Below are 26,102 nucleotides of genomic sequence, written 5' to 3' on the forward strand. Positions count from 1 at the left end.
CCTTAAATGAATTGCACAATAAAATTTCAAATTTTAAGACTCTTACTGTAACAAACTAAAAGTAGCATTGACTAAACATTACTTGATAAACAACTAATAGTTTAAACTACAGAAAATATATCCCCCTTTAACTTCTTAACACAACTGTAAGCCCCAGGCTACAGTTATGCTTCACTGTCTTTATAGGAAATAGTTCAACACTACTCCCAGCTTCCAACGGATTTGCTTCTCCCCATGTTTGCTGAATTGTGAAGTCGAAATACTGTCAAAAGTTTCTGAAGCAGTTTGAAACTGAATACCAGCAGTACGGCCAACTCTGGGAATCCCCCCCTCCTGGCCGCACCCCTCCAGCCATGCCAGGGCAAATCTTCTGGGTTCCTTAGATTGCCACATCTTTGACCTGTGACAGTCTCTCCTCCTGCATTGCAGCTCGCTAGCTCATGGATGGGGCTCACTCTCCTCTCTGCTGACTACACTAGCTGCAACCCTTTGTCTCTTCCTAAGACACCTCTCTTTTCTGCCCAAAACTTAGAGACTGAAAGTCTATCCACAATCAGCACAGCTACTCTTGCCTTTGTTTTCAGATGTGAACATTTAATACTTTTCACCCTGGGCTCCCTGTCCACATTGTAATCAAGCCACCCAGGCTTGTTGCTGGGCAGAACTCATATCCAATCACATGACTTATCTTCATTACCCCATTTTTCCTTATATTACAGAGACAGTTTAAAACAGAACAATCTTTTAAACTTTGCATTTGTAACAATATTGCAGGTTGTAACAATATTGGAGAGAGTGAACCACATTAAGGCACAGGCCTTCCTCCAGTCCATTGCTTCACACAGTTTAAAGCTGCTGGTTTCCAAGGGAATCAGAGTGTTTATATTCCCCTCCTGTTGAACAAGTTTGCTCAGAAGCTGGAAATCTGTAACTGCATAGAACATCATCAAACCTTGTGGTGATGTGTGGACATTTTAACAATTTATTTCTCTTAACCAAGTTATTCGGCAGAATTTTGCCCTTGTTGGGTGGGCTCGGCGAGGGCAGTTGGGAAGCCGTGTGAAACTGTGTGAAGCAATGGACTGGAGGAAGGCCTGTGCCTTAATGTGGTTCACTCTCTCCAATATTGTTACAACCTGCAATATTGTTACAAATGCAAAGTTTAAAAGATTGTTCTGTTTTAAACTGTCTCTGTAATATAAGGAAAACTGGGGTAATGATTGCCTGCGATCAAGGCCAGAAAGCGATTTCACACTGGCGGGCCAATTAAGGCTCACCCAGTGTGAAATGTGAGCGGCAGTCCTCGGTGCTGCCTGTGCAGGTGGGGGGAGGAGCACAGAGCTGCCTCAGGGAGATGAAGAGTTTTCAAAAAACAAATAAAGAATTAAAAAATGTTATAAAACATGTTCACTTATGGTTACCAGAACTGAAATTATTTATAGATACGACAGCCTTTAAGTAAGGCTTTAAGCTTCCCTTTCCTTTCTCAGTGAGTGTCTCCGTCTCCGACTTACCCCAAGTGGATTTCAACTGAAATTCCATCCCTCATGTTTCGAACCCACCCAGGATTACAGGTATCTCCGGGACATGAAATGTTTCTCGGACTGCTGTTCCCGTCTAATTCTGAGATTCACACTCAGTGCCATGCGCCGCCATATGAACACACTCGACCTCTCCCTCCAGCAGCACCGCCGCACCCTTTTTCAAAGCTGCGCGTGCCCCCAGTTTCGTTTTATTCTTCGTCTCATCTGACGCCTCAACAAGAAACTTTTTCTCTTTCTCTCAAGTGCTAAGGAACGCAAGCTCCAACAACTCATCGACACCATCACCCATCTAGGACCCTCCACCCCTGCCTGTCCCTCCATCCCCACCCCAAATTCCAATCCCAGCCCCGGCCGTGTATTCACCATACCCCCTGAACTTCCCCTCTCCGACGCTGAACGTTCAGTGTTCAGCAAAAGACTTAGTTTCATAACTTTACGCTCTCATCAATGAATTTCGGGCTCGGCACAATGCTGAACTCTTCTTCCGCCGCCTTCGTCTCCATGCTCACTTCTTTGGGCAGGAGTCCTCTCTCCGTTCAACGGATCCTTTTACCCACCTCCAATATTCTCCCTCCACCTGGACCCCTCCCACTGGATTCTTACCTTCTCTCGATCTTTTCATTGAGAACTGTCGGCGTGCCATTAGTCGTCTCCATTTCTCTGCTCCTCTCACCCATTCTAACCTGTCTCTCTCTGAACTTACTGCACTCCGTTCTCTCAGGTCTAACCCTAACATTGTCATCAAACCTGCTGACAAGGGTGGTGCTGTTGTTGTCTGGCGCACTGACCTCTACCTCGCGGAGGCTGAGCGTCAACTCGCAGACACTTCCTCCTACCTCTCCCTGGACCATGACCCCACCACTGAACATCAAGCCATTGTTTCCAGGACTGTCACTGACCTCATCTCCTCTGGAGATCTTCCTCCCACAGCTTCCAACCTGATAGTCGCCCAACCTTGGACGGCCCGCTTCTACCTCCTACCCAAAATCCACAAACAGGACCAATCGTGTCAGCCTGTTCCTGCCCCACGGAACTCATTTCTCTTTATCTTGACTCCCTTTTCTCTCCCCTTGGCCAGTCCCTTCCCACCCTGATTCCTCTGACACCTTAGGTCACATCAACAATTTCCAATTCCCTGGCCCCAACCGCTTCCTCTTCACCATGGACGTCCAATCCCTCTACACCTCCATCCCCCACCAGGATGGTCTGAGGGCTCTCAGCTTCTTCCTCGAACAGAGGCCCGAACAATCCCCATCCACCACTATCCTCCGTCTGGCTGAAATTGTTCTCACACTGAACAATTTCTCCTTTAACTCCTCTCACTTCCTCCAAATAAAAGGTGTGGCTATGGGTACCCGCATGGGCCCCAGCTATGCCTGTCTCTTTATGGGGTATGTGGAATATTCTTTGTTCCAGTCCTACTCCGGCCCCCTCCCACAACTCTTTCTTCAGTACATCGATGATTACTTCGGTGCTGCTTCATGCTCTCGTCTGGACCTGGAAAAGTTTATTAATTTTGCTTCCAATCTCCACCCCTCCATCATTTTCACATGGTCCATCTCTGACACTTCCCTTCCCTTCCTTGACCTCTCTGTCTCAATTTCTGGTGATAGACCGTCCACCAATATCCATTACAAGCCTACCAACTCCCACAGCTACCTCAACTACAGCTGCTCACACCCCGCTTCCTGTAAGGACTCCATCCCATTCTCTTAGTTCCTTCGCCTCCGTTGCATCTGTTCTGATGATACCTTCAAAAACAGTTCCTCTGACATGTCCTCCTTCTTCCTTAACCGAGGTTTTCCACCCACGGTCGTTGACAGGGCCCTCAACCGTGTCCGGCCCATCTCCCGTGCATCCACCCTCACGCCTTCTCCTCCCTCCCAGAACCATGATAGGGTCCCCCTTGTCCTCACTTATCACCCCACCAGCCTCTGCATTCAAAGGATCATCCTCTGCCATTTCTGCCAACTCCTGCATGATGCCACCACCATACACATCTTCCCTTCACGCCCCCTGGCGGCATTCTGTAGGGATCGTTCCCTCCGGGACACCCTGGTCCACTCCTCCATCACCCCCTACTCCTCAACCCCCACCTACAGCACCTCCCCATGCATACGCAAAAGATGCAACACCTGCCCCTTCACTTCCTCTCTCCTCACCGTTCAAGGGCCCAAACACTCCTTTCAAGTGAAGCAGCATTTCACTTGCATTTCCCCAACTTAGTCTACTGCATTCATTGCTCCCAATGCGGTCTCCTCTACACTGGAGAGACCAAACGCAGACCGGGCGACTGCTTTGCAGAACACCTTCAGTCTGTCCGCAAGAATGACCCAGACCTCCCTGTCGTTTGCCATTTTAACACTGCACCCTGCTCTCTTGCCCACATGCCTGTCTTTGGCTTGTTGCATTGTTCCAGTGAAGCTCAATGCAAACTGAAGGAACAGCACCTCATCTTCCGACTAGGCACTTTACAGCCTTCCAGACTAAATATTGAATTCAACAACTTTTAGATCTTGAGCTACCTCCTCCATCCCCACCCCCTTTCTGTTTCTTCCCCCTTCCTTTTGTTTTTTCCAATAATTTATATAGATTTTTCTTTTCCCACCTATTTCCATTATTTTTAAAACTATACCTTTTAGGCCCTTTTAGTCTTATTTCTCCCCACCCCCACTAGAGCTGTACCTTGCGTGTCCTGCCATCATTCTTAATTAGCACATTCTTTTAGATAATACTTTTAGATAATACCTTCAACACCTCTTTGTTCTTTTGTCTGAGACATCTTTTGATTATCTGCTCCTATCACTGCTTGCTTGTCCCTTCAACCACAACCACCCCCCCCCCCCCACCCCTCCCCCCACAACCCCCACCTTAAACCAGCTTATATCTCACCCCTCTCCTATTTTTACTTAGGGTCATGAGGACTCAAAACGTCAACTTTTTTCTTCTCCGCCGATGCTGCCAGACCTGCTGAGTTTTCTAGGTGATTCTGTTTTTGTTTAAGCTTCCCTGGTGGTCTAGTGGGTAGGATTCAACGCTTTCACTGCTACACTCTGGCTTTGTTTCCTGGTCAAGGAATGAAGATTTATCAAGTGTGTCTCTCGTGTAGTGGTTATCACATTCACCTCAAACACAAAATCTCCTCATTTCAAAACCAGGCAGATTGTGGGGGTTGGTTAGCTAAGTTGGCTAGAGTGTGATGCAGAATGATGCCCACAGCATGGGTTCAATCCCCATACTGGCTGTGGTAGATCATGGAGGCTTGCCTCTTTTCTTGCCCACGCTTGAGTGGTGCCACTCAAGCTATCTAACCAATTGTCTCTCTCTAATGGCTTATTACCATACCATTAAGCAAGGCATGAAATGTGGGAGGGGAGGGATGAACAACAGGGAATATCTGTGATAGGGTATAAGACAGAAGAGATTAAATGTCAAAAGAGATGGTATTGCAAAGCAAAAAGGAATAGTAATGGACAAGTAAAGCAACAAAAGATTTTACAGGAAGTGTAAATGCAAAAAGCAGAATCAACCACAGCTGCCGTCGATAGAAGGGGGAGGGGGCAGAGGTTACGATCTGAAATTGTTGAACTCAATGTTCAGTCTGGAATACTGTAAAGTTGTTTCTAGAGTTTATGTTGAGTTTCATTGGAACAGTATGAGCAGCCGAGGACAAGGGTTGGAGTGGAAGTGAAGAGCAAAATTGAAATGACGCAACCGGAGCTTGGGATAATGTTTGTAGACTGAACTGAGGTGTTCCACGAGGCATACACAGCCGATGGTAAATGCGAAGTTATTCAAATCCCAAAAGGAAACTTGAAACAACTTGCACAACTTGTTTTGCAATTTGTATATATTTCGAGATATGTACCTTGAATTCAGTAGTAATAAGACTACCAAGTCTTATAGGCTTTTACAAAACTGGATTAAACATTTATTAATAAGATAAATTATTTTAATCACATACATAGATCTACAAATTACTAGTATGATAACTCCTAAATCCCCTACTTAACCTGACTCCCAGTTACACTTTCATTAAGGCAACAGTAAGATGCATAAATTTTAAAAGACCCAGGTTAGGTGACACACAATACCCTGAACCAGTTGAATTCAAAATGAGTTTTCTTAACTTCAGTTTTTGAAAATGGCAGCTTGAGGCATAGATGCTGAAGGCTTTTCACACTTGTTAGATCTTAAAGATGCCTACCCTTACACACAGCCTTCATTCTTTTATACATATTTTCCCCATTGAATGCAAATTCCCATTGTTTCACTATTATCTTTGGACTTTATCTTTCTGATAATAAAAATCACTCATAGCACTAAGTGTTACTGGTAATCTTTGGGAAAAATAAACAGAGTTTCTAAACTTCACCTGGCTAGGTGACACATTTCACCCCTCCTTTGAAAACAATCTAGTCTGGTTTATTTAAAAATTCAAATGCCTTTTTACCCCTTGCATTTTATACTTCCCCCATATTTATCATGTTTATATCAAAGCCTTCAGACCAGCTGCCTTTAATCCAATTAAGTCTCACACACACACATACAGATGCAGATACCACTATTTTACAATAAATTCCAATAATATTGAGAATTATATCTCCCTGACATCTCCCTCCTAATTAAAAAATGAACCTACAGATTTAAAAAGACAGCTTCATTTTTATTAACCCATCTTACATCTTATACTATCCCCTATACTAATCTATATACTTACACCATTACATTACCAGATGCATGCGTTAACATAATATATATACTAATCCTTCGTATCAACAGAAATCATTTCAGTTCAGTGTCCAAGTTTTAAATGTCTAATTTTCCCTTTAAGCTTCAAACTCTTGATAATGCATCTGCAATCAGAGTTTCTCATCCCACCATATGTATGATCTGTTGATTAAATGGTTGCAGTAATAAACTCCATCTGAATAGCCTTGCACTTCTGTCTCAATTTGCCTAGACACTTTAAAGATTATGGTCTGTATAAACAACTATTTCTGACGAATTGTTTGCAACATAAATCTCAAAATGCTGCAATGCTAACTCCAAACCCAGAGTCTCCTTTTTGATCATTGAATATCTTCTCCGTTGTACATTCAACTTCTGTGAAAAATACCCTGTCAGTTTTTCATTTCCAGGGTCATCTGCTTGTAACAGTATGCCAAATGCCTATATCACTTGCGTCAACAGCCAGCTTAAATTGCTTGGCATAATTAGGTACTGCCAAAACTGGTGTCATAGTTAATACAGTTTTCGAGCCGTCAAATGCCTTCTGACACTCCTGTATCCATTGAAACTTCTAGTTCTTTTTAGTAGTTCAGTCAGTGGAGCAACCGCACTGCTAAAATTTGATACAAATTTCTGATAAAACCCACTCATTCCCAGAAATCTCAAAACCTCTTGTTTTGTTGTAGGTCGGGGAAACCCACGTTAGCCTTGACTTTCATATTTCTCAGAGCCACCTTACCATGTCCAGTGGTATGGCCTCGATACGTAACTTGAGCTTTTATAAATTCACTTTTAGCCAAGTTCATCAGCAAATTAGCTTCTTGTAATCGAGTAAATAATTCTTCCAGATGTTTTAAATGCTCTTCCCACATCTAATTGAAAACTATCAAGTCGTCAATATTAACAGCACAATTGCTCAGCCCTGCAATTACTTTGTCAATGTTTGAAATATTGCAGGTGCATTTTTCATACCAAATGGCATGATTTTAAACTGATTTAGTCCATCTGGCATCACAAAAGCCGATATCTCCTTTGCTCTCTCCGATAATGTTACTTGCCAATATCCTTTTAGCAAGTCAATCTTTGTGAGAAATTTTGATTAGTATTGAGAAAGTGGGACAACCTTCCAACCATGGTATAGGATATGAATCGCTTTTGTCACCGCGTCCACCTTTTGATGGTCCACATAGTCTTTGTGTTCCATCTGGCTTTGGTACCAGAACAATAGGCGAACTCCAGTTACCGGAACTAGGCTCAGTGATGTCATTTTGAAGTATGAATTTGATTTCTTTCTGTACTTGTGATAATTTTGCCACATTTAATCTATAAGGATGTTGCCTTAGTGAAGATGAAACTTCTACAGAGGCATCAAGTATAGCTAAATTTGTTCTCCCCAGCTTACTTCCACAAATATCTTTGTGTGACGACAATACCTTTTCCAAATCACTTTGACACTTTTCTGGAAGGTAACTCAATGTTCCATTTCAATTTTAAAGTACCCCCTCATTATCCAATTTGATTAGAGGGGAATTAATTTCAGAATCCTGCATTTCTACTTCTTATTATCTATCACCACTAACACCTCCTTTTGGTCCTCTTCCCTGTCAGAGTACTTTAATTGTATTTAAATGACACAGCCTCTGCTTCTTTCTTCTATCTGGACCATTTATTAAATAATTCACTTTACTCGGCTTCTTTTCAATCCTGCAAGGCCCACTAAATCTTGTCTTTAATGAGTCACCCAATACTGGTAACACAGCTAGCCCTTTCTCCCCAGCAACAAGACTATGAACTGCAACTTTCCTGTCTGCTTTCATTTTCATCACTTGCTGTGTTACCTTTAAATGTTCCCTAGCCAACTCACATGCTCTGTCCATTCTCTCTGAAAGTTGATACATAATCCAGGAGAGTAGTTTCTGAATTTTGACCCACCAATTTCTCATGAATCAATTTCAATGGTCCCCTTACCTCAGGACCATGTTCAGAAGGACTAAAACCAATCAATGCATTTGGAGTGTCCCTAATAGCAAACAACAAGAATGGAATACCCCTATCCCAATCCTGCAGGTAATTCTCACTGTACACTCTAATCAGTTTGATGCCATCTTTCCAAAGCTCCTTGTTTTTTTTATTCATTAGATGTGGACATCGCTGGCTAGGCCAGTGTTTATTGGCCATCCCTAACAGAGGGCAGTTAAGAAACAGCCATGTTGCTGTGGGTCTGGAGTCATAGGCCAGACCAGGTAAGGACAGCAGATTTCCTTCCCTAAAGGACATTAGTGAATCAGATGGGTTTTTACAACAATTGATTCATGGTAATTATTACACTTCTATTTTTATTAAATTCAAATTCTGCCATCTGCCGTGGCAGGATTTGAACCTGGGTCTCCAGAGGATTACCCTAGATTATTATTCTAGCAACAATAGGCCATCGCCTCCCCATTGACTCAGGATGATGAGCTGTTGACTTCAACTGTTTTATTCCCAAACTGTTCATTACTTCCTGAAACAGCTGTGACATTAAATTTGAACTCTGATCTGATTGTATTTCTTTAGGTAAACCATATCTTGTTTAAAAAAAAAATTAGTTAACTCTTACACAGTTTTCTTTGTGGTAATGTTTCTCAACTGTATTGCTTCAGGAGATCTGGCAAACACATCCATTATTGTCAGTAAGCACTCATTTCCACTTTTAGTCTTAGGGAGGGGTTCTATACAATCAATCATGATTATATAAAAGGTTTTTCAAATGCTGGAATTGGAATTAAAGGTGCCGGTTCAATCACTGCCTGTAGTTTCCCTGTCATCTGGCATGTGTGACATATTTTGCAGAATTTGACGACATCCCTATGCAATCCAGGCCAATAAAAATGTTTTTGTATCTTCGCCTGTGTCTTTCAAATTCCTAAATGTCCCCCCATTGCAATTTCATCAGCTATCCTCAGAATCTCATTTCCACATGAAAATGGTAGTACAATCTGATGCACCTCCCTCCAGCTTTCATTTGCTGAAGCATGATAAAGCCTCCAATTTCTCATTAGAATATTACCCTTAAGGTAATAACATTCTGGAATACATTTTGCCTCTGTTTCTGATTAAGCTGTCTGATATAAATGTTTTAATTGCAAATCCTTTTTCTGTTACTCCACTAACGTCAAGTTAAACATTTCAGCTGAATTGTCCTCTATCTTCCTGAACAACCTTATCAAACACATTGTCAGCTAACTGGGTTTCCACACCTCCCTGCCTTTGAACTTCCTGCTGTTCTTGTTGCAACCTATGAGCCTGTGATCTCGTTATCACACCATCTGGAAACGATCTAGGATGCTCTCTCTGCAACACTTCTGTTGAAAACACTTCTATAGGCTGCTCAAATTTATAGGCACCACCCACATTTGTGATCCAGCTATATCATTACCCATAATAAATTGAACCCCTGCAGTGGGCAATTTTTCCACTACTCCAACAATCTCTTCACCTGTTTTCCACTTACTCTTTAAATTTACTTTCCACAATAGAATAGGTTTAGCATCGCCATGGACCCCACTTATTATCACCTGTTCCTGCAATACTCCCTCCGAACAACAAATGTCACTATCCTACAACATTGACGATTGACTAGCCCCCATGTCTCTTAACATTTAAACATCTTTACTTACTCCTCCCTGTACACGTGGAAAGACTTTCCCTTCATACACAAAATCTCTAAACATTTCTGCAATCTGCTCCTCTGAATTCTCTTGGGTGAATTGTGAACACATTCCCACTTCTTTACCTATCACTGATTCTCCCTGGTTTACCTGTACACAAACCACTGGTTTTTTCTGTGCCTTAACCTCAGAACCCACAGTACTTTTACTTCAAGGACTTTTCTGCACCCCTATAATTTCAACAGATTTTCCCTGCAATTTCCAGCACACAGATTTCCTATGTCCAATTTTATTGCAATCCAAACACCTCAATTTTCAAATGTCACTTCTACCCTCAGCAACTTCTTTTTTATTCTGAGAAAAAACTTCATGCGAATTTGCACTTACTCCTCTTCTCTGACAACCCACTTTCCTTTCACCTTCCCACTTTCTATCCTTTTCTGATTTAAAAGGGTGACAATAAAAAGGTTTAACTCTGTGAACTAACTCATAATCATCAGCTATCTCTGCTGCTTGTCTTACTGTTTCAATCCTCTGTTCCTCCACATGTTTTCTCACTAACGAAGGAATTGAATTTTTAAATTCTTCCAAAGGAATTACCTAACAGCTGCATACGTTGTCTCTATCTTTAATGCCCGTATCCACCCATCAAAATTACTTTGTTTTGTTCTTTCAAACTCAATATAAGTTTGCCCAGACTGTTTTCTCATATTCCTAAATTTCTGCCTGCATGCCTCAGGAACCAACTCATATGCACTCAAAATAGCCTTATTTTTACCACATCATAGTTCACTGACATTTCTTCTGACAGTGAAGCATAAACCTCATATGCTGTATCCACCAACCTGGATTGTAACAACAATGTCTGGTTTCCCTGTGGCCATTTCATCTATTTAGGTTTCTTCTCAAATAAAATAAAGAATGCTTCCATACTTCTTTCCTCAAACTTTGGAAGTGCTTGTACAAAATTAAACTTCTCCCCGCTGGGTTCTGGTCTGGAAATAAGTCCTTCTTCGCCTACTGGTGTCTCTTTTTTAACTGCCTGTATTTTAAGATAGAATTCTCTCTTTTTCTCCCTCCTTTTCTAACTTCGCCATTTATAATTCCCATTCTTGTTTTCTTTCTCTCTCCTGCCTTTAGGCTTGTTCTCTTTGAAATGCATTTTCTTTTTCTTCTGCCTCTAGTTTCAGTTTTTTCATTTCCAATTCTTTTTCCTTTTTGTTGCCTCCAATTCAAGTTTTCTCAGTTCCTTTGCTTGTTCAAATTCAAGCCTCTTCTTTTCTAACTGAAGCCTCACTACCTCCAGCTGTGACTCACTAGTGTCAGGCATCACTCCCAACTTCAAATGCTGTACTATACCTTCAATTATACCTGCTTTCTTCACCCCTGCAGGTAACCACAATAATCCATTAATTTAACTTTAGTTACCTTTTGTAAACCAGCCTTAGTTATAACTTCAACTCCCAGACAAGTCTGAGCAACTGCCAAAGCTATACCGCAGTCTCACCACTTCAAAAAAAACTTCACAACTCCTGAATTCAAAGTGCATCTCGTACTCGTAACCTTAAGATTCACCAACTCCAAACCAATCACAGAATTTCAAATATATCCAGCAAAGAGCCCCCAACTCTGTTATGGCACAGCTGATGGTGAATGCTGAGTTGTTCAAGTCCCACAGGGAAACTTCAAACAACTGCCACTTGTTTTGCAACTTGTATAAATTTTGAGATACAGGCCTTGAACTCAGTAGTAATAAGACTACAAAGCCTTATAGGCTTTTAGAAAAGTAGATTAAGCATTTTATTAAAAAGAGAAATGATTTTAAACACATAGATCTACAAATTACTACTACGATAACTCTTAAATCCCCTACTTAATCTGACTCCCAGCTACACTTTCTTTAAGGCAACAGTAAGACACACAGATTTTAAAAGACCCAGGCTAGGTCCCACACAACACCCTGAACCAGTCAAATTCAAAGCGAGTTCTCTTAACTTTAGTTCTTTGAAAACAGCAGCTTGAGACTTAGATGCTGAAGGCTTTTCACACTTGTTAGATCTTAAAAATGCCTACCCTTACAGACAGCCTCTGCTCCTTTATACATATTTTCTCATTTGAAAGCAAATTTCCATTGTTTCATTATGTCTTTGGAATTTATGGCCTGAACATTTCAGTTGGCGGGCAGGCTCGGTGGGAGCAGTCGGCTCCATGCCGCTATTTTATGCGGATGGGCCAATCAAGGCCCACCCAGCATAAGACACAAGCGGTAGTGCTCAGTGCTACCTGTGCGGGCAGGGGGAGGAGCGAAAGTCGGGGCCAGCACTCTTTCGTGCATGTGCGTGAAAGAGTGCTTCAATCTCCCTGAGGCATGGAGCTGCCTCAGACATTGAAGCGTTTTATCATGTGACAGTCACATGAGATGGGACATGTTTTTATATTTCAGAATTTAAAAAATTTAATTCATAAATACTTTAGGAAACCTCATCCTGCTCGTGGATGAGGTTTCCTAAAAAAACGTGAAGGCTGCTTGGCCTTTTTGCCTGCCCGGCAATCTTAAGGTTGGACAGGCAGCATAAACAATTACCTTAATTACTTAATGACCTTATTAGGCCAGTTAAATATTGGTGGGTGCGCAGCCAACTCCGGCGTGCACCCACCAAGTGAAACATTATGAGACAGCGTGATGACGTTGGGATGCATGCCCAACGTCATCGTGCGTCATTGGGCCCGCCACCTGCATGCCGACTGAAAAATTCAGGCCTATCTTTCTGATAAAAATCACTCATAGCACTAAGTTTTACCAGTAATCTTTGGGAAAAATAAACACTTTCTAAACTTCACCTGGCTAAGTGACACATTTCACCCCTCCTTTGAAAACAATCTAGTCTGCTTTATTTAAAAATGTAAATGTCTTTTTACACCTTGCATTCTATACTTCCCCCATGTTTACATCAAAGCCTTCAGACCAGCTACCTTTTAATCCAGTTGTCTCTCTCTCTCTCTCTCTCTCTCTCTCTCTCTCTCTCACACACACACACACACACACACACACACACACACACACACACACACACACACACACACACACACACACACACACACACACACACACACACACACACACACACACACACAGATGCACGTATCACTATTTTACAATAAATTCCAATAACATTATGACAATTATTATATATTCATGGCAAACACCCAATCTACATTTGAACTCCCTAATATAGCAAGATCATGTCATGAGCAGCGAATGCAGAACACTAAGTTGAAAGAAATATAAGTAAATTGTTGCTTCACCTGGTGGGTGTTTGGGCCTTGGGGGAAAAGGACAGGCGTTGCATCTCCTGTACCTGCATGGAAAAATGCTATGGGACGTGGAGGGGATTTTGGCAGTGTTTGAGGAGTGGACCAGGGAACAGTCCCTTCAAAGGTTGAAAGATGTGGGGACGGGAAGATGTGCTTGGTGGCATCATAATGCTGGAGATGGTAGAAATGAAGGAGGGTGCTGTAACCTGCAAGGCTGTGGACAAGGTGCTGGAAGGTAGGATTAAAATGGACAGCTAGTTTTTTTTCCAATTTTTTCTTTTTTGACTGGCGCAGACACAATGGGTTGAATGCCCTCTTTGTGCTCTAAATTTTCTATGGTTCACTGGTTGATCTGTTGGATGTGGAGGCTGATAAGATCATGTGTGAAGACAAAGGGAACCCTATCATGGTTTGAGGTGGGGTGGAGTGACTGGTGTGGGTGGGGGAAGGGGTGAGAGCAGAAGTGCGAGAAATGAAATGGACGTAGTTGCGGTCCCTGTCGTACACGGTGGGTGGAGAATCCTCAGTTGAGGGAAAAAAGAAGACGTCAAAGGCACTGTTATTGAAGTTGGCATATTCAGAACAGATGCAACAGAGGCAAGGATCCTAGGAGAGTGAAATAGAATCCCCCAAGAAGCAGGGTGTGTGAAGTGTAGTCAAGGTGCTGTTGGAATCAGTGAGCATATATTGAATATTAGAGACTTGAATATCAGTCTCATTTGTTGCAAGGCAAGATTGACTAATAACCAAGTTGTTGTCTTGTTCATTGTGAATTTTAATTATCAACATTAGGTGAAGATATGGCTCTGTGCCAAGTCATTCCTGTCAATAGATGTAAACTGACTTCTGCTCAGATGGCAAACTTGAACTAGTGATGTCTTTTAGCTCTTAGAGTTTTGAGAGCCTGAACACCTGTAAAGTCCCTGCCAATTATTTTTCCAGGGTCAAATTTTTGAGGTCAATGTTTAGCTTTCACCTGATTTTTAAATTGATCAGATTTTTCCACTTCAATGAAAAATAGCTGATATTTTAGAAGACAATAGTTCAACTTTATCCACAGAAATATAGCCAGCAACTTTATTTGTTACCAGATCATTCATGCATTGCAAGGACGTAAGTGGACCCTTTTAAAAGTAAACAAATCTATGTAGACTAACCTTTCGGGTCTGGAATGCTTGGGTCATTTCTGGATTTTGGAATTTTCTGGATAATAGAATGTAATACCTAACCACAGGTGTGTGAACTGGAAATCAGTGTAAGTATAAATATTTACCAGAAACATAAAACAGCAATCAAATATTATAAAGCAGTCATAAAAGTTGTCTTACTAATCCAAATACTGTATCTTCCATGTTTCTGCACCCAAAGTACTGGATTAAAATGAAGCTATTGACATCGAGGGAATGAGGCCAATGATGTTTGAGCTAGGTGCTGGGGATGATGGGAACATGGACATGAAGATCAATAGACCAAAGACCTAATTTATGTTCTTATGGTTTGAGCCTAGGGAAGAGGATCAGAGTGGAGGTGTAAAGATTATGGTTGAAGACTTGGAGAAAATGAGTAGCTTCAAGTACCTGGAGCCAATGGTGGCAGAAGATTAAAATATGGAAATTAGCAATGGATTAGCTCTGGTTGGTGTAATTGGAAGAGGTGCACTGGAGTGTTATGTAGTTGAAAAGTATCACTGAAACTGAAAGGGACAATCTACAAGACAGTTGCAAGACTGGCCTTGTTATACAGTGCAAAAACTTGAGTAACATCAAGAGAGGAACAATGACTGGATACTAATGAGACGTGGGCGCTGAGATGAATGCGTGGAACATTGAGAAAGGACAAAATCAGGAACCGGCACATCAGGGGGTCAGTGAAGATTGTGAGAGCATTAAAGAAAGTAACCAAGAAGGGATTGAAATGGTGTGGCCATCTAATTGTGGAGAGAGAACGAGGAAATGTGGTGAGGTGACTGATGGAGTTGGGACTGCCAAGAAGGAGAAGAGGAAGGCCTGACGTCAAATGGAAAGATGTAGCGGAGAGACTTAAACACAGCAGAATTGGAGGAATGGATGATTGACAGGAGGAATGGAAAAGAGTGATCAACCAGCATTGTGGTGATGCTAAGTAAAATGGGAGAAGCTGAAAGACGATGTTGAGGAAATGCATGGGGTGGTTCAAAAATTTCCAGACAACTGGTTTTTCCAAACAGTAGATTTCTGGACTGGAGAAGTTCCAGTAAATTAAATCTTGTATTAAAGAAATAAAAGACTTGCATTTATATGGTACTTTTCATGACATCAGTGCACCCCAGTGCACTTTACAGCCAAATAAATACTTTTGAGGTGGTTTCACTTTTGTAATGTAGGAAAGCTCTAAGAATTTGGAGGCCAATACTATCAAATTCAGGACATTTTGAGAAGAGTTAAAGAAAAGTCTGAGCTCAAAGTTTAAGCAGGGCAACAGATCTTTAAAGATTCTGTGCATAAAACACAAATTGAGGCTAATTTTGTTTGGAATGACATCAACAAAATATTATTTCTCAGGTTTGTGAGAAAAGTTAGTTTCAACATAATATATCCCAGTGTTTGTCACTAGTTCCCCTGAAGAAATTACCCACTGGATACATTTTGTACACCGTGTTTGTGCGTGCTTGTGTATGTGGCGATACATGAACGGGTCGTGCAAATGCAGCAATTTTTTAACAATGGTATCAACATTCTCTGTCAATTGTTTTGTGTCAGCTATCTGGCTATTTTGAGAGGGGGAGTAGAATTTAACCCAAAGTGCAAAAGGTTAGTATGAACCATCTTTCAAGACAGTCACAAAATAACTTGGATTTGATTTTTGAGTTTCCCTATTCATCAGGCAGTTTATGGATGGACCAAATGAAACTCGCTGGAGGCCGGAATCATTCTCATACGTAGGCCTGATTAAAATGGATTCAACATGCTGCCAGCATGAAGTGAGCATTGAAGGAGCACAGGCTGATTGGAAGGCGGTAGTAAATCCAGTGGCCCAGCTATGGATCTGAGATGGCAACTGATACATAAAGGGAAGCTGCGGCCACTTGCAAATCAGCGCAGCAGAAGGTGAAGTGGGTGAAAGGATTTTTGTGAAGGCACAGGAAGAAAATTCCTGCTCCTTCCCCAAAACCATTCAGTTATTCCAGTACCATCTTGAAGGAAAACTGGTTTGACTGTCTTGCACAGTGTGTGAGGTTGGGGATTGTGTAGCACAGGCACCGCACATCTTCATTTTCAAAGTTGAGTGAAGCCCTCACCTGTTTCTGGTGACAGCCTTGGGCACCTATTTCCCAGCTTACTGCAAGATCATAGCGAGTGGGAACAGAGCATTAAGCCCATCACTTTGAATTTCAACCGAGTCTTGTCGCAATTGCACAGGAAAACTGGGCAGAGACATTAAAACAGGCTCCTTATGGAAAAAGTAAACATGCAATTGTGAATTTGCTGTGTAGCTTTGTTATGTAATACTAAGTGTCAAGTTCACTCCGCTGTTGAGGCTATTGGCAATGAAGTGCACATTGGGAACCGCATACTTTGAGGATGGCTATTTTGGTTACATCCTTGGGAGTATTTGAATCAGAGTCCTGGTTATGTAGTTGGATCTTAACAAGATTGGGTTCTTGTTTTTGGGACTACCTTGAAACTAAAGAGAATCCTTGATGACTTGTGACTGACTAGGTTTCTAGAAAACAGCTTGAGAACACCTGGTGCTTCCAGAGCTATACATTACTCATTCCACCTGACGTGGCCCACAAGGGTTTCACCCAAATGTTTGTTGAGGAGATGTATTCCTTTTGGGGATACATATTACAGTTAATAGTGAAATTGAATAAAGTTACATATTGCTGGGAGGTTGCATTTTTTCATATAGGCCCAGACTTATTTGTAGTATACCAGAATGTAGTATTATACCTTTCTGACAGTACATGACCATCATGGCTCATGGAATCATTTTGGCAGCAATACCAGGCTGTAGAGGAAATCTTTAGTTTGGAGGTTATGATTTTGTTTATGTATAGCAAGGTGGAGACCATTGGCCATTGTGGGGAGGCAGTTGAGGAGGATCCTTGTAATGAACTCCCCTGTGGCAATCAGAAGGGAGACTCTTCTGTAGTTACTGCATTGGTTTTGTTCCCCTTCTCGAATACAGCCATGATCACAGTGTCTCTGAGATGCCCCAGCATGCACTTTTTTTTCCAGATGAGTGATATGAGATTGTGCAGCCATGCCAGGAGTGTATCTCTGCTGTGTTTCAGAAATTCAGGGATTCCATCTGCTCCAGAGGCATTACTGTTTTTAGCTAGTAAGTAACTTGTTTGACTTCGCTCCAGACTAGGGTGACACTGAGTCTCAGCTCGATGAAATATTGAGGAATGGAGTTGAGGGCATTCAAGTCGAAGACAGAGTCCTGGTGAGGAATTCTTCAAAATGTTCTCTCTCTCGAGCAGTGACTGTTGCCCTGTCTTGATGAGACCCCTCCATGCTTGGCTAGGTGGGCCATTGAGTGCCTGGGTCATACATTATCTTGACAATGCTGAAGGAACCACAGGTGTCGTTGGTGTCCATTAATTGTTGGATCTCCTGCACTCTTTCTACCCACGTTTTTGTTCCTTATAAAGTGTGGATTTTATGCTGCACCTTTTGATACCTGTAGGACTGCTGATTTTCTCTTGAAATGTGAAATTTCCAGTCTGTGAAAGCTTTATGAAATTTATCATTGCCTCCATTGTCTCAGCTTAGCCTTTGACTGACTGAGGAAAAGTGTATTTATGGACCAGGATCTTGAATCCAAGACTAAGGTCATGGTTTACTGGACAGCAGTGGTCCTCACAATCCCACGTGCTTCAGAGATTTGGATAACCTACGGAGAGACTTTGTCGGGAGCATGTAGAGACAAAGTTGAGGGGTTGGAGAGCGTGCACAAACCTCTCAGCAACTCAACTCATCTACCTGACCCTTCAAGCACCACTTGCCCTACAAATCGCACGTTGGACTTATAAGCCATCTCTGAACGCATTAAACTGGAGTGGAAGCAAGTCATCCTCGATCCCAAGGGGCTGCTGAGGGAGGAGTCAGGTGAAATCTAACTGCTAGTTGTTGAAAGGAGATAACCTAGGTCCTGTGTATGGTTGGAGGAGCAAAGGAGACTTTATCCCCTATAAAGATCCAATTTTTTGGGGGTGGGGTGGGGGGGTGGTGGTGGTGGGTGGTGGTAGCTGGGTGTCAGAATTTCCAAAGTCATAATACTAAGAAATCCGCAAAGGTAGAGCTTGTTTGCTTGTTTATGGAGTATACATGGAGAGGCGATGGAATATTGGTATTGTCGCTAGACTAAAAATTCAGAGACCCAGGATAATACTCTGTGGACCTGGGTTCGAGTCCTGCCATGGCAGATGTTGGAATTTGAATTCAATAAAAAAATCTGGAAATAAAAGTCTAATGATGACCATGAAACCATTGTTGTAAAAATCCACCTGGTTCATTAATGTCCTTTAGGGAAGGAAATCTGCTGACCTACATGTGACTCCAGACCTAGACCCACAGCAATGTGGTTGACTCTTTTTTATAAAAAAAATTGCCCTCTGAGCAAAGGCAGTTAGGGATGGATAATAAATGCTGACATATCCTTTATTTATAACTTAAATGTGACGACATTGATGTGAAGGCTGATTGTGTTTTCACCAGACCGACACGCAGACATGCACACACTTTCAAATAGAAATTAGTGGATAGCAGTTTGGAACTGATACTTTTTACCTCCAACTGTAGCTGCCTCAGTTGTTGAGAATTGAGGCTAGGATCTACTAGCGTATTATTTGTTGGTCAATTATTTAATTGACACTCGGAGAAGTTCCTTTTTAATACAACTTCATTTTCAAACTAAGTGCTTCTAAAAGTCAGGAAAGTACAATGGAGCGGTTGTCTTCCAGTGGATATATGGGTGTGTGTCCTTAAGCCACTGAGCTAAGTTGTTGATCTTAATCATGCTGCTCTGATTATGTAACAAGGTAAAGAAAGCAGTTTGCTGCAGAAGTGATGCAATATTGGTAAATAATTTGTCAATTTGCTTTCTTTGTGCTATCTAAGTATTTGGCTGGGTTTTGAATGCCTCAATCCTATCTCCACTCAGCTGTCATCTTTCCAGATGGAAGATGCTCATATCCTTGAGTCATATTAATATGCAACTTTATCATAGCCTTTTACTATGTGTTTTCGAGCTCAGCTACATCCTTCCTGAAGTGAGAATTCCAAAACCGCGCGCACTAATTTAGGTCAGAAGTGTCCAAGAAACAGCCTACAGGGCCAAGAGTGGCTTGAAATCTCCTTCGATCTAGCAAACAAAATTCTGACCATTCCTGTCTTCTGCACTTGTGTTCAAACCTGACTTCAGAATGAGTCACTTCATTGATATATTGATCAAAATCTGCAAACTAACTTCTTTAACTATCTTGTAATCTTCACAGTTGAATTTGTACCAGAAGTAAACCAGTGAACGGACCATAAGAAACAGGAGCAGGAGTAGGCCATTCGGTCCATCGAACAACTCCGTCATTTAAAGATCTTCAGCTTCAAGAGTTGGAAAGCAGGTCTCTAATTTTTGGGGATCTCACATATGTGTGTAATTCTATGTAGCCCATTCAATGTCACATGTATCCAGTACCCAGCTTAAAAGTTTTAGACACTTCTACTCTAGGTATCTATGTGAGAGAATGTATATGTGTAGTTTGCTTGAGTTTTAGTAAGATAATTAATAAGATAACTCAAAGAAAGCAAGGACACAGAATCAGCTGACAATGGGGGAGTTTGTGTGGTTTCTTCCACTCACCCATCAAAACATTGCTGGAAAAGCCGCAGAAAACCCTGGAAAATAGACAAAAATATCATTTGCACCATGTTTCTTAAGGTTCCTGTGGCACTTCTGCCAGAGTTGAGGCAGGCGAGTGGAAAAGCAGCTGTGGAGATTGATCCCATGGTGTTGGTAGAGTGAACAAGATAGATTGATAAATTTTTTTAGTGGCCCTGTGTGAATATTCCTTTGAGTGTGCATATAGAAAGGACAAGGCAATTAGGCAACAGAAACAAACACCTGTATGCAGAACTAGCACTCACTATGACTAGAGACAGCAGAGGGCTATGGATCATCATAATCATAGTACCTTGCATAAGAATATTCTTGTGAAAAAATCCTTAGAGTTAATTCTCTTGAGCAGTTTCTGTCTGTCTTGTGGATTGTGTTGACACTAATTTTTTTCTTTTATCAAGATTAAAATAGCAGTTTTCACTTTCACTCTGACACTCATCCTTTCCTGTTTGAGCGCAGTAGAAGAAGCAGCAATGTGAACAAGACCTTGAGATCAAAAAGAAGTAATGATAACAGAATAGCAGTGTAGTTTTGTAATGTATGGGGAATATTTTGTTCATGAGAAATTTTCATAAAATCAAAAGGAGCACCATCACTATTCAGTCATTTTTCTAAAGCAAACAATTGAAAACATTTTAAAATCATTTTTGAATATTTTTCTCAAATATATCTGAAGGACATGCATTGGTATGATCAATCTGAATTAAATTAAATTGGTGTGTATGCTACTTTCTACTTCATGCATCCTTTTTCGTACCGTTCCCATATATTTACTTTCTCTGTTGCAGTCTGTTCCTCTTCATTAGTCTCCTGTTACATTCAGTTCCTTTTGAACTTCTCCTTTAAAATGTTCAGTTTGTTTTTTTTTTGCTATAGCTAATGTTTGCAAGTGCTTAACATTTGGAAAGCGTCAGAGTAATATTCAAGCTTCATTCCTGACCCTAAATTAGTAATGAGTAATTTTGGCAGTTTTTCAGACATTTGGTAAAAAATACATTACAACTATGAACTGTATTCCAATTTATTTTATTAATTGAGGTACTTTCAAAATAAAGTAGTCCCTTAGAATTCCAGTCAATCTGGCTTCTGCAAATCTAATATGTCAATAATAAATAAAAACAGAAAATGTTGGACATATTCAGCAACTCTGGTAGTATCTGTGAAAAGAAAAATGGAATTAACCTTTCAGCTCTGTGACATTTCATCAGAATGTTATCATTAAAAATAACAACACATGTCAACAACGCCATTAAAATGTGAGCAGGGCACTGGAATTGATTTCTAGAGGAACAGAGTGTGAAAGCAGAAAAATTGTTAAAAACACAGATCATGATTAGAGCGTAATGCGTATTTTGCACAGTTTATCTTGCAATAGGAATATAGAAGCTGGAGCAAGTGCAAAGAAGATTTAAAAGAAAGCACCATCTCTATTCTGGCCTCAATCAGGAAACTTACAGAACAATGGGGAAAGAGCTAGGAGGGGAACTAGTTAGAAAGCTCTTCCAAATAGCCGGCATAGGCGTGATGGGCAAATAGCCGCCTCCTGTGTTTCATCAATCTATGAAAATCTGCATAGGATGGGGCTCTGTTCTCTAGAAAAACAAAGATTTGAGAGGTGACCTGATAGACATCTTTAAAGTTATGAATGGGCTTGATGAGTAAATGTGAAGACATGTTTTCCACATGTGGGGAAGTCCAAATCTAAGGCCCATTAATATAAGACAGTGACTAATAAATTCAATAAAGAATCCAAGAAAAACTTCTTCAGAAGAAAGTTGCATACTTTCCCCAGAAAATTATGAGAATGTGGAACTTGCTACCATATGGAATGGTTGAGATGTTTAGCATAGATGCATTTGAGGGGAAGATGGACGAGGGAATAAGATTGAAAGGATATGTTGATGGGATGAAATGCATTAAGATAAGAGGAGGCTCGTGAGGAGCATAAACACCAACATAGACCTGTTGGGCCTAAAGACTTTCTGCATTATGTACTAACTCATCAGCCGTTATAGCTGTAGCCCACAAAATAACTTGTGTTGAGTTATCGCATCCATTATTTAAGTTTTTCTCACATGCAAGTCTCACTTTTGCTCCTTTTGGAAAGTCTGCTTTACTGGGATCGATAACTCAAATAATGCTTATGTCCCACTTGTCATGTAAATGTGTTAATCCTCCAACACTGCCACCATGGGAATTTTATGAAAGCGTCTAAAAGGTCAAAAAATGTAGCATTTAAAAGTGGAATGAGTCATTTCTGAGATGATTCATATTGGCAACTGCTCAAGTTGCCCTCCTTGGATATTTTATTGAGCTACTCGTATGGTTGGTCACCTAATTGATGTATTGGTCAAAATTTGTAAAGTAACTTCTATAGCTATCTTGTAATCTTCATAGTTGAATTTGTAGTCAACTACCAGAAGTAAACCAATGGACAGATCATATTAGAAGCAGGAATAGGCCATTCGGTCCATCAAGCCTACTCTGCCATCCAATAAGTTCATGGCTGATTTGATTGTGGCCTTAACTCCACTTTCTTGCTTGAGCCCCATAACCCTTGACTCACTTGTAGATCAAACATCTGTCCAACTCCACCTTGAAATATTTGATGACTCAGCCTCCACTGCTTTCTGTGGAAGAGTGTTTCAAGGTCTAATGCCTTTCAGTAGAACTTCCCCTCATTTCTGTCTTAAATGGCAGACCCGTTGTTTTGAACTGTTCTCCCTAGTTCTATATTTCCCTCCCCCCATGAGGGGAAACATCCTCTTGGCATCTACCCTATCAAGCTCCCTCAGAATGTTGGAAGAAAGATCATTTCTCATTCTTCTAAACTGCAGTGGGTATAAGCCCAACCTGCTCAACCTTTCCTCGTAAGACAACACCTTCATCCCAGGAACCAGTCCAGTGAACCTTCTCTGAACAACTTCCATTGCAAGGATATCCCCCCCCCACCCCTTAAGAAAGGAGACCAAAACTGTACACACCACTTTAAGTGTGGCCTCAAGGCCATTGTTCATACTTTTATATTTCCATTGCCCTTGCAATAAAGGCCAACATTCCATTTGCCTTCCTAAAAACTTGTGCCTAATGCTAACTCTGGATGTCCTTGTAACTCTTTCGAGTACAAACACGTTTCCATCTGTTCCTATTCAGATGAAGTTACATTGTTTCATAGTTTGCCATTGTGAGATTTGAACTCTTGATCTTGGGGCTACAAGCCCAGTACCATAACCACAGCGTGCCGCATTATGTCTCCATTTAAATTATATTCTGCTTTTCTTGCCAAAGTGGACAACCTCACATTTTCCCACATTATACTCCATCTGCCAAATTTTTTGCCCACTCGCTTAACCTATCTACATCCCTTTGCAGAGCCTTTGTATCCTCATCACAACTTGCTTTCCTACCTACTTCTTAGTATCATCAGCAAATTGGTCCCTTCATCCAAGTCATTAATAAAGATTGTACACACCTGAGAATCACTTGAACTGTATCCTTCATTATAACGGCATTATGTAACAGCCAAGCTAGCCCAATGTTCTAGGTTACACAACTGAACACTGTTGAGTTAGCTGTTTACTCAGCTTGGTTAGCATTAGCGTGTGTTAGTGGTGTGTTGATCAAGAGAACATCTTGCTCTTTAACTATCTGACTGTTGTATTTTCAATGATTCCCTGAGAGGGCATCGGGGTCTTGGTTTAACATCCCATCTAAAAGTGAGCACCTTCAACAGTGCAGCTTCACTGGCGTGTCAGCTGAGAATAAGACTCAATTGCTGAAGTCTTTGCATTGGGGTTTTAACATATAACACTCTCAGCTTCTCCAGAAGGCTATCATTGAAGGCAAGTACATGTTTGGGTTTAGCTAGAAACAAACCTTCCTTGATCAAGTAGCCTGCTGAACACATGCTGATCAAGCACTCACATGGTGAATACAGTGCAACGACCAGAGCTGCCTTCATTTACTATGGTCAACGATTGAAAATATTTTGTGTTCTACTCATTGAGTTTATACCACTGCTATTTTTGACCATGTCCTTGTAAAGCAACTGCATTATGTCTGACCTCAGGTAGTTTCCATTGTAACATGGTCAGGATTGATGTACAGTTAAGCAGAGAATTCAATTTTTATGTCTCGTGCTGTGGTAAGTCTCTGCTTTTTTTTCCTTCCTATGGTGCTGACATTGTCATATCAAAATACACATCTATACATCATATATTTTCCTCTGTGCTTAAAGTTATGCTAATACTGTGTTATCATCACACTGAAGGATTAAAGCAAAGCAGGTTAGTTGCATGCAGTACAACATGCCATTATGTAAATTTGGCTAAACTATATTGTGTTAATAAAGTGAAGTTTTAATATACTTAGCTATTAATAATGATTCCAATTTTTCTATATGAAACCTCAAATGAATTAACAGTTTAGAACTTGAATAAGTTAAAACACAAACGAAGACTGATCTTGGAGATCCATTGGTTTACAGGGTGTGAGAATTTGAAATATTAATCTTTAAAAGGGAAAAGCTTTTGCATCACTTTTAAATTTAATAAGATTTAAATTGCTTTTTGAATAATGAGGAACGAGTGAAATACTTTTTTATCCTATGTTTATACTGAGCACTAAATATTGACCAAGAGGCTCAATAGTTCTGTTGAAAATGTGGTCATCTATGGGATGGAAAGTGATGAGTGAAATTGTACATGAGCAATCACTGGCAGCATTGCATCTATGGGATAGAAAGTGATGAGTGAAATTGTACGTGAGCAATCACTGGTAGCATTGCATCTATGGGATAGAAAGTGATGAGTGAAATTGTATGTGAGCAATCACTGGCAGCATTGTATTTGCTGTAGGATTTTTTGTGTTAGCTGAGCTGACCCAGGGAACCTATATATAATTGATGTATATCTTGTCCAACAATTGGAATTGAAGTTGTGCTTGGTTAAGCGTGTGCCTATGTTACCATCTTAAGCAGCAGTAGAACTATGCCAAACAGGTAATCATAAAAACTTCTACAAACCTACCAGGTGTCAGTTATTTATAACTGAGAAAGTTGAGTGATTTTTGTAAAATGCTAATTGAAACATCTCTCTTAACTTCACCAGCTGCTTATATGTCCACAAGATGAGTGGGATGGGTGAAAATTCCTCTGACCCTGCCAGATTAGATTCAAGAAAGCGCAAGGAATCGCCATGTGACCACCCACGACCGAGGTAAGATATACAGTTAAGGGAAATAATTAATTTTGGATTCTTTTTCAGTTTTTTCTAAGGCAAAGGCATGTCACAGTATATCAAGTTTAACTTTCAGAACATTTTTTCTTTAAAACTATATTCATCATTGCTTATAGTAAATGTGTAGTGATCTGCTATGTCCATTTCCCTGAAATGTTTTGTTTTTCTTGTCCATCCTTTTTCATTTTTTGGATCCCATTCAGTATGCAGCTCACTGAATTGAGAGTCTGATTTGAGGTCTAGAACGAGAACTTCTACGCATGTTGGCACCCCAGTTTACTCTCTCCTTTGTCATCCCATTTACACCCTATAGTCTAATCCTGTCCTTGTGTCTACATACACATTTTTCTAGCAATGGTCACTGGATTTTAATCAGGCGCAGATACCCCTGTTAATTTTTGTTCTCTTTCTCTTCTCTTATGCCGCCTCCTTCTTGAACCCGGGCGCACTAAAGCCAAATATAACCCTTGCTGAAGTTAGCTAACTTAGTAGCTTAAAATCTTCCATTATGTTTGGCTCAGTTTCTCCACTAGCTGTATAATTAAGATTCCCTTTTTCCAAATTGTAAAAGCCGTTTGATAGTGATAGTGACATTTTACCAGAAAAAGTGGGTAAATGGCTGCAGAAATGAAATGGGATGAATGAACAGATTGGCCTGGATTTAGCAGTCAATGATGAAGCAAGGGCACTCGCCACTGACCTCATAGCTGCCCACTTAAAGATCTAGTGATTTCTGTGGCAGG

At 40.9% G+C, this 26,102-nt stretch overlaps 1 protein-coding gene across 12 annotated transcripts in view; it reads left to right on the plus strand.

The window, feature by feature from the left end:
• ncoa2 (nuclear receptor coactivator 2) overlaps positions 1–26,102 on the plus strand; it is a 309,340-nt gene that overhangs the window by 145,307 nt on the left and 137,931 nt on the right. For 9 of the 12 annotated variants that reach the window (XM_041189195.1, XM_041189203.1, XM_041189201.1 and 6 more), the window contains one exon: positions 25,231–25,338. The exons of 1 other annotated variant lie outside the window; for it this stretch is intronic. In XM_041189195.1, the coding sequence (XP_041045129.1) occupies positions 25,250–25,338 (89 nt within the window). In that variant the 5' untranslated portion in view covers positions 25,231–25,249. Of the gene's footprint in view, positions 1–19,724; positions 19,848–25,230; positions 25,339–26,102 lie in introns of all 12 variants that reach the window. 2 more of the 12 variants (XM_041189198.1, XM_041189197.1) reach the window with 1 other exon arrangement.

This window comes from Carcharodon carcharias, chromosome 6 (genome assembly GCF_017639515.1).
Source record: "Carcharodon carcharias isolate sCarCar2 chromosome 6, sCarCar2.pri, whole genome shotgun sequence".
NCBI classification, from domain to species: Eukaryota; Metazoa; Chordata; class Chondrichthyes; order Lamniformes; family Lamnidae; genus Carcharodon; species Carcharodon carcharias.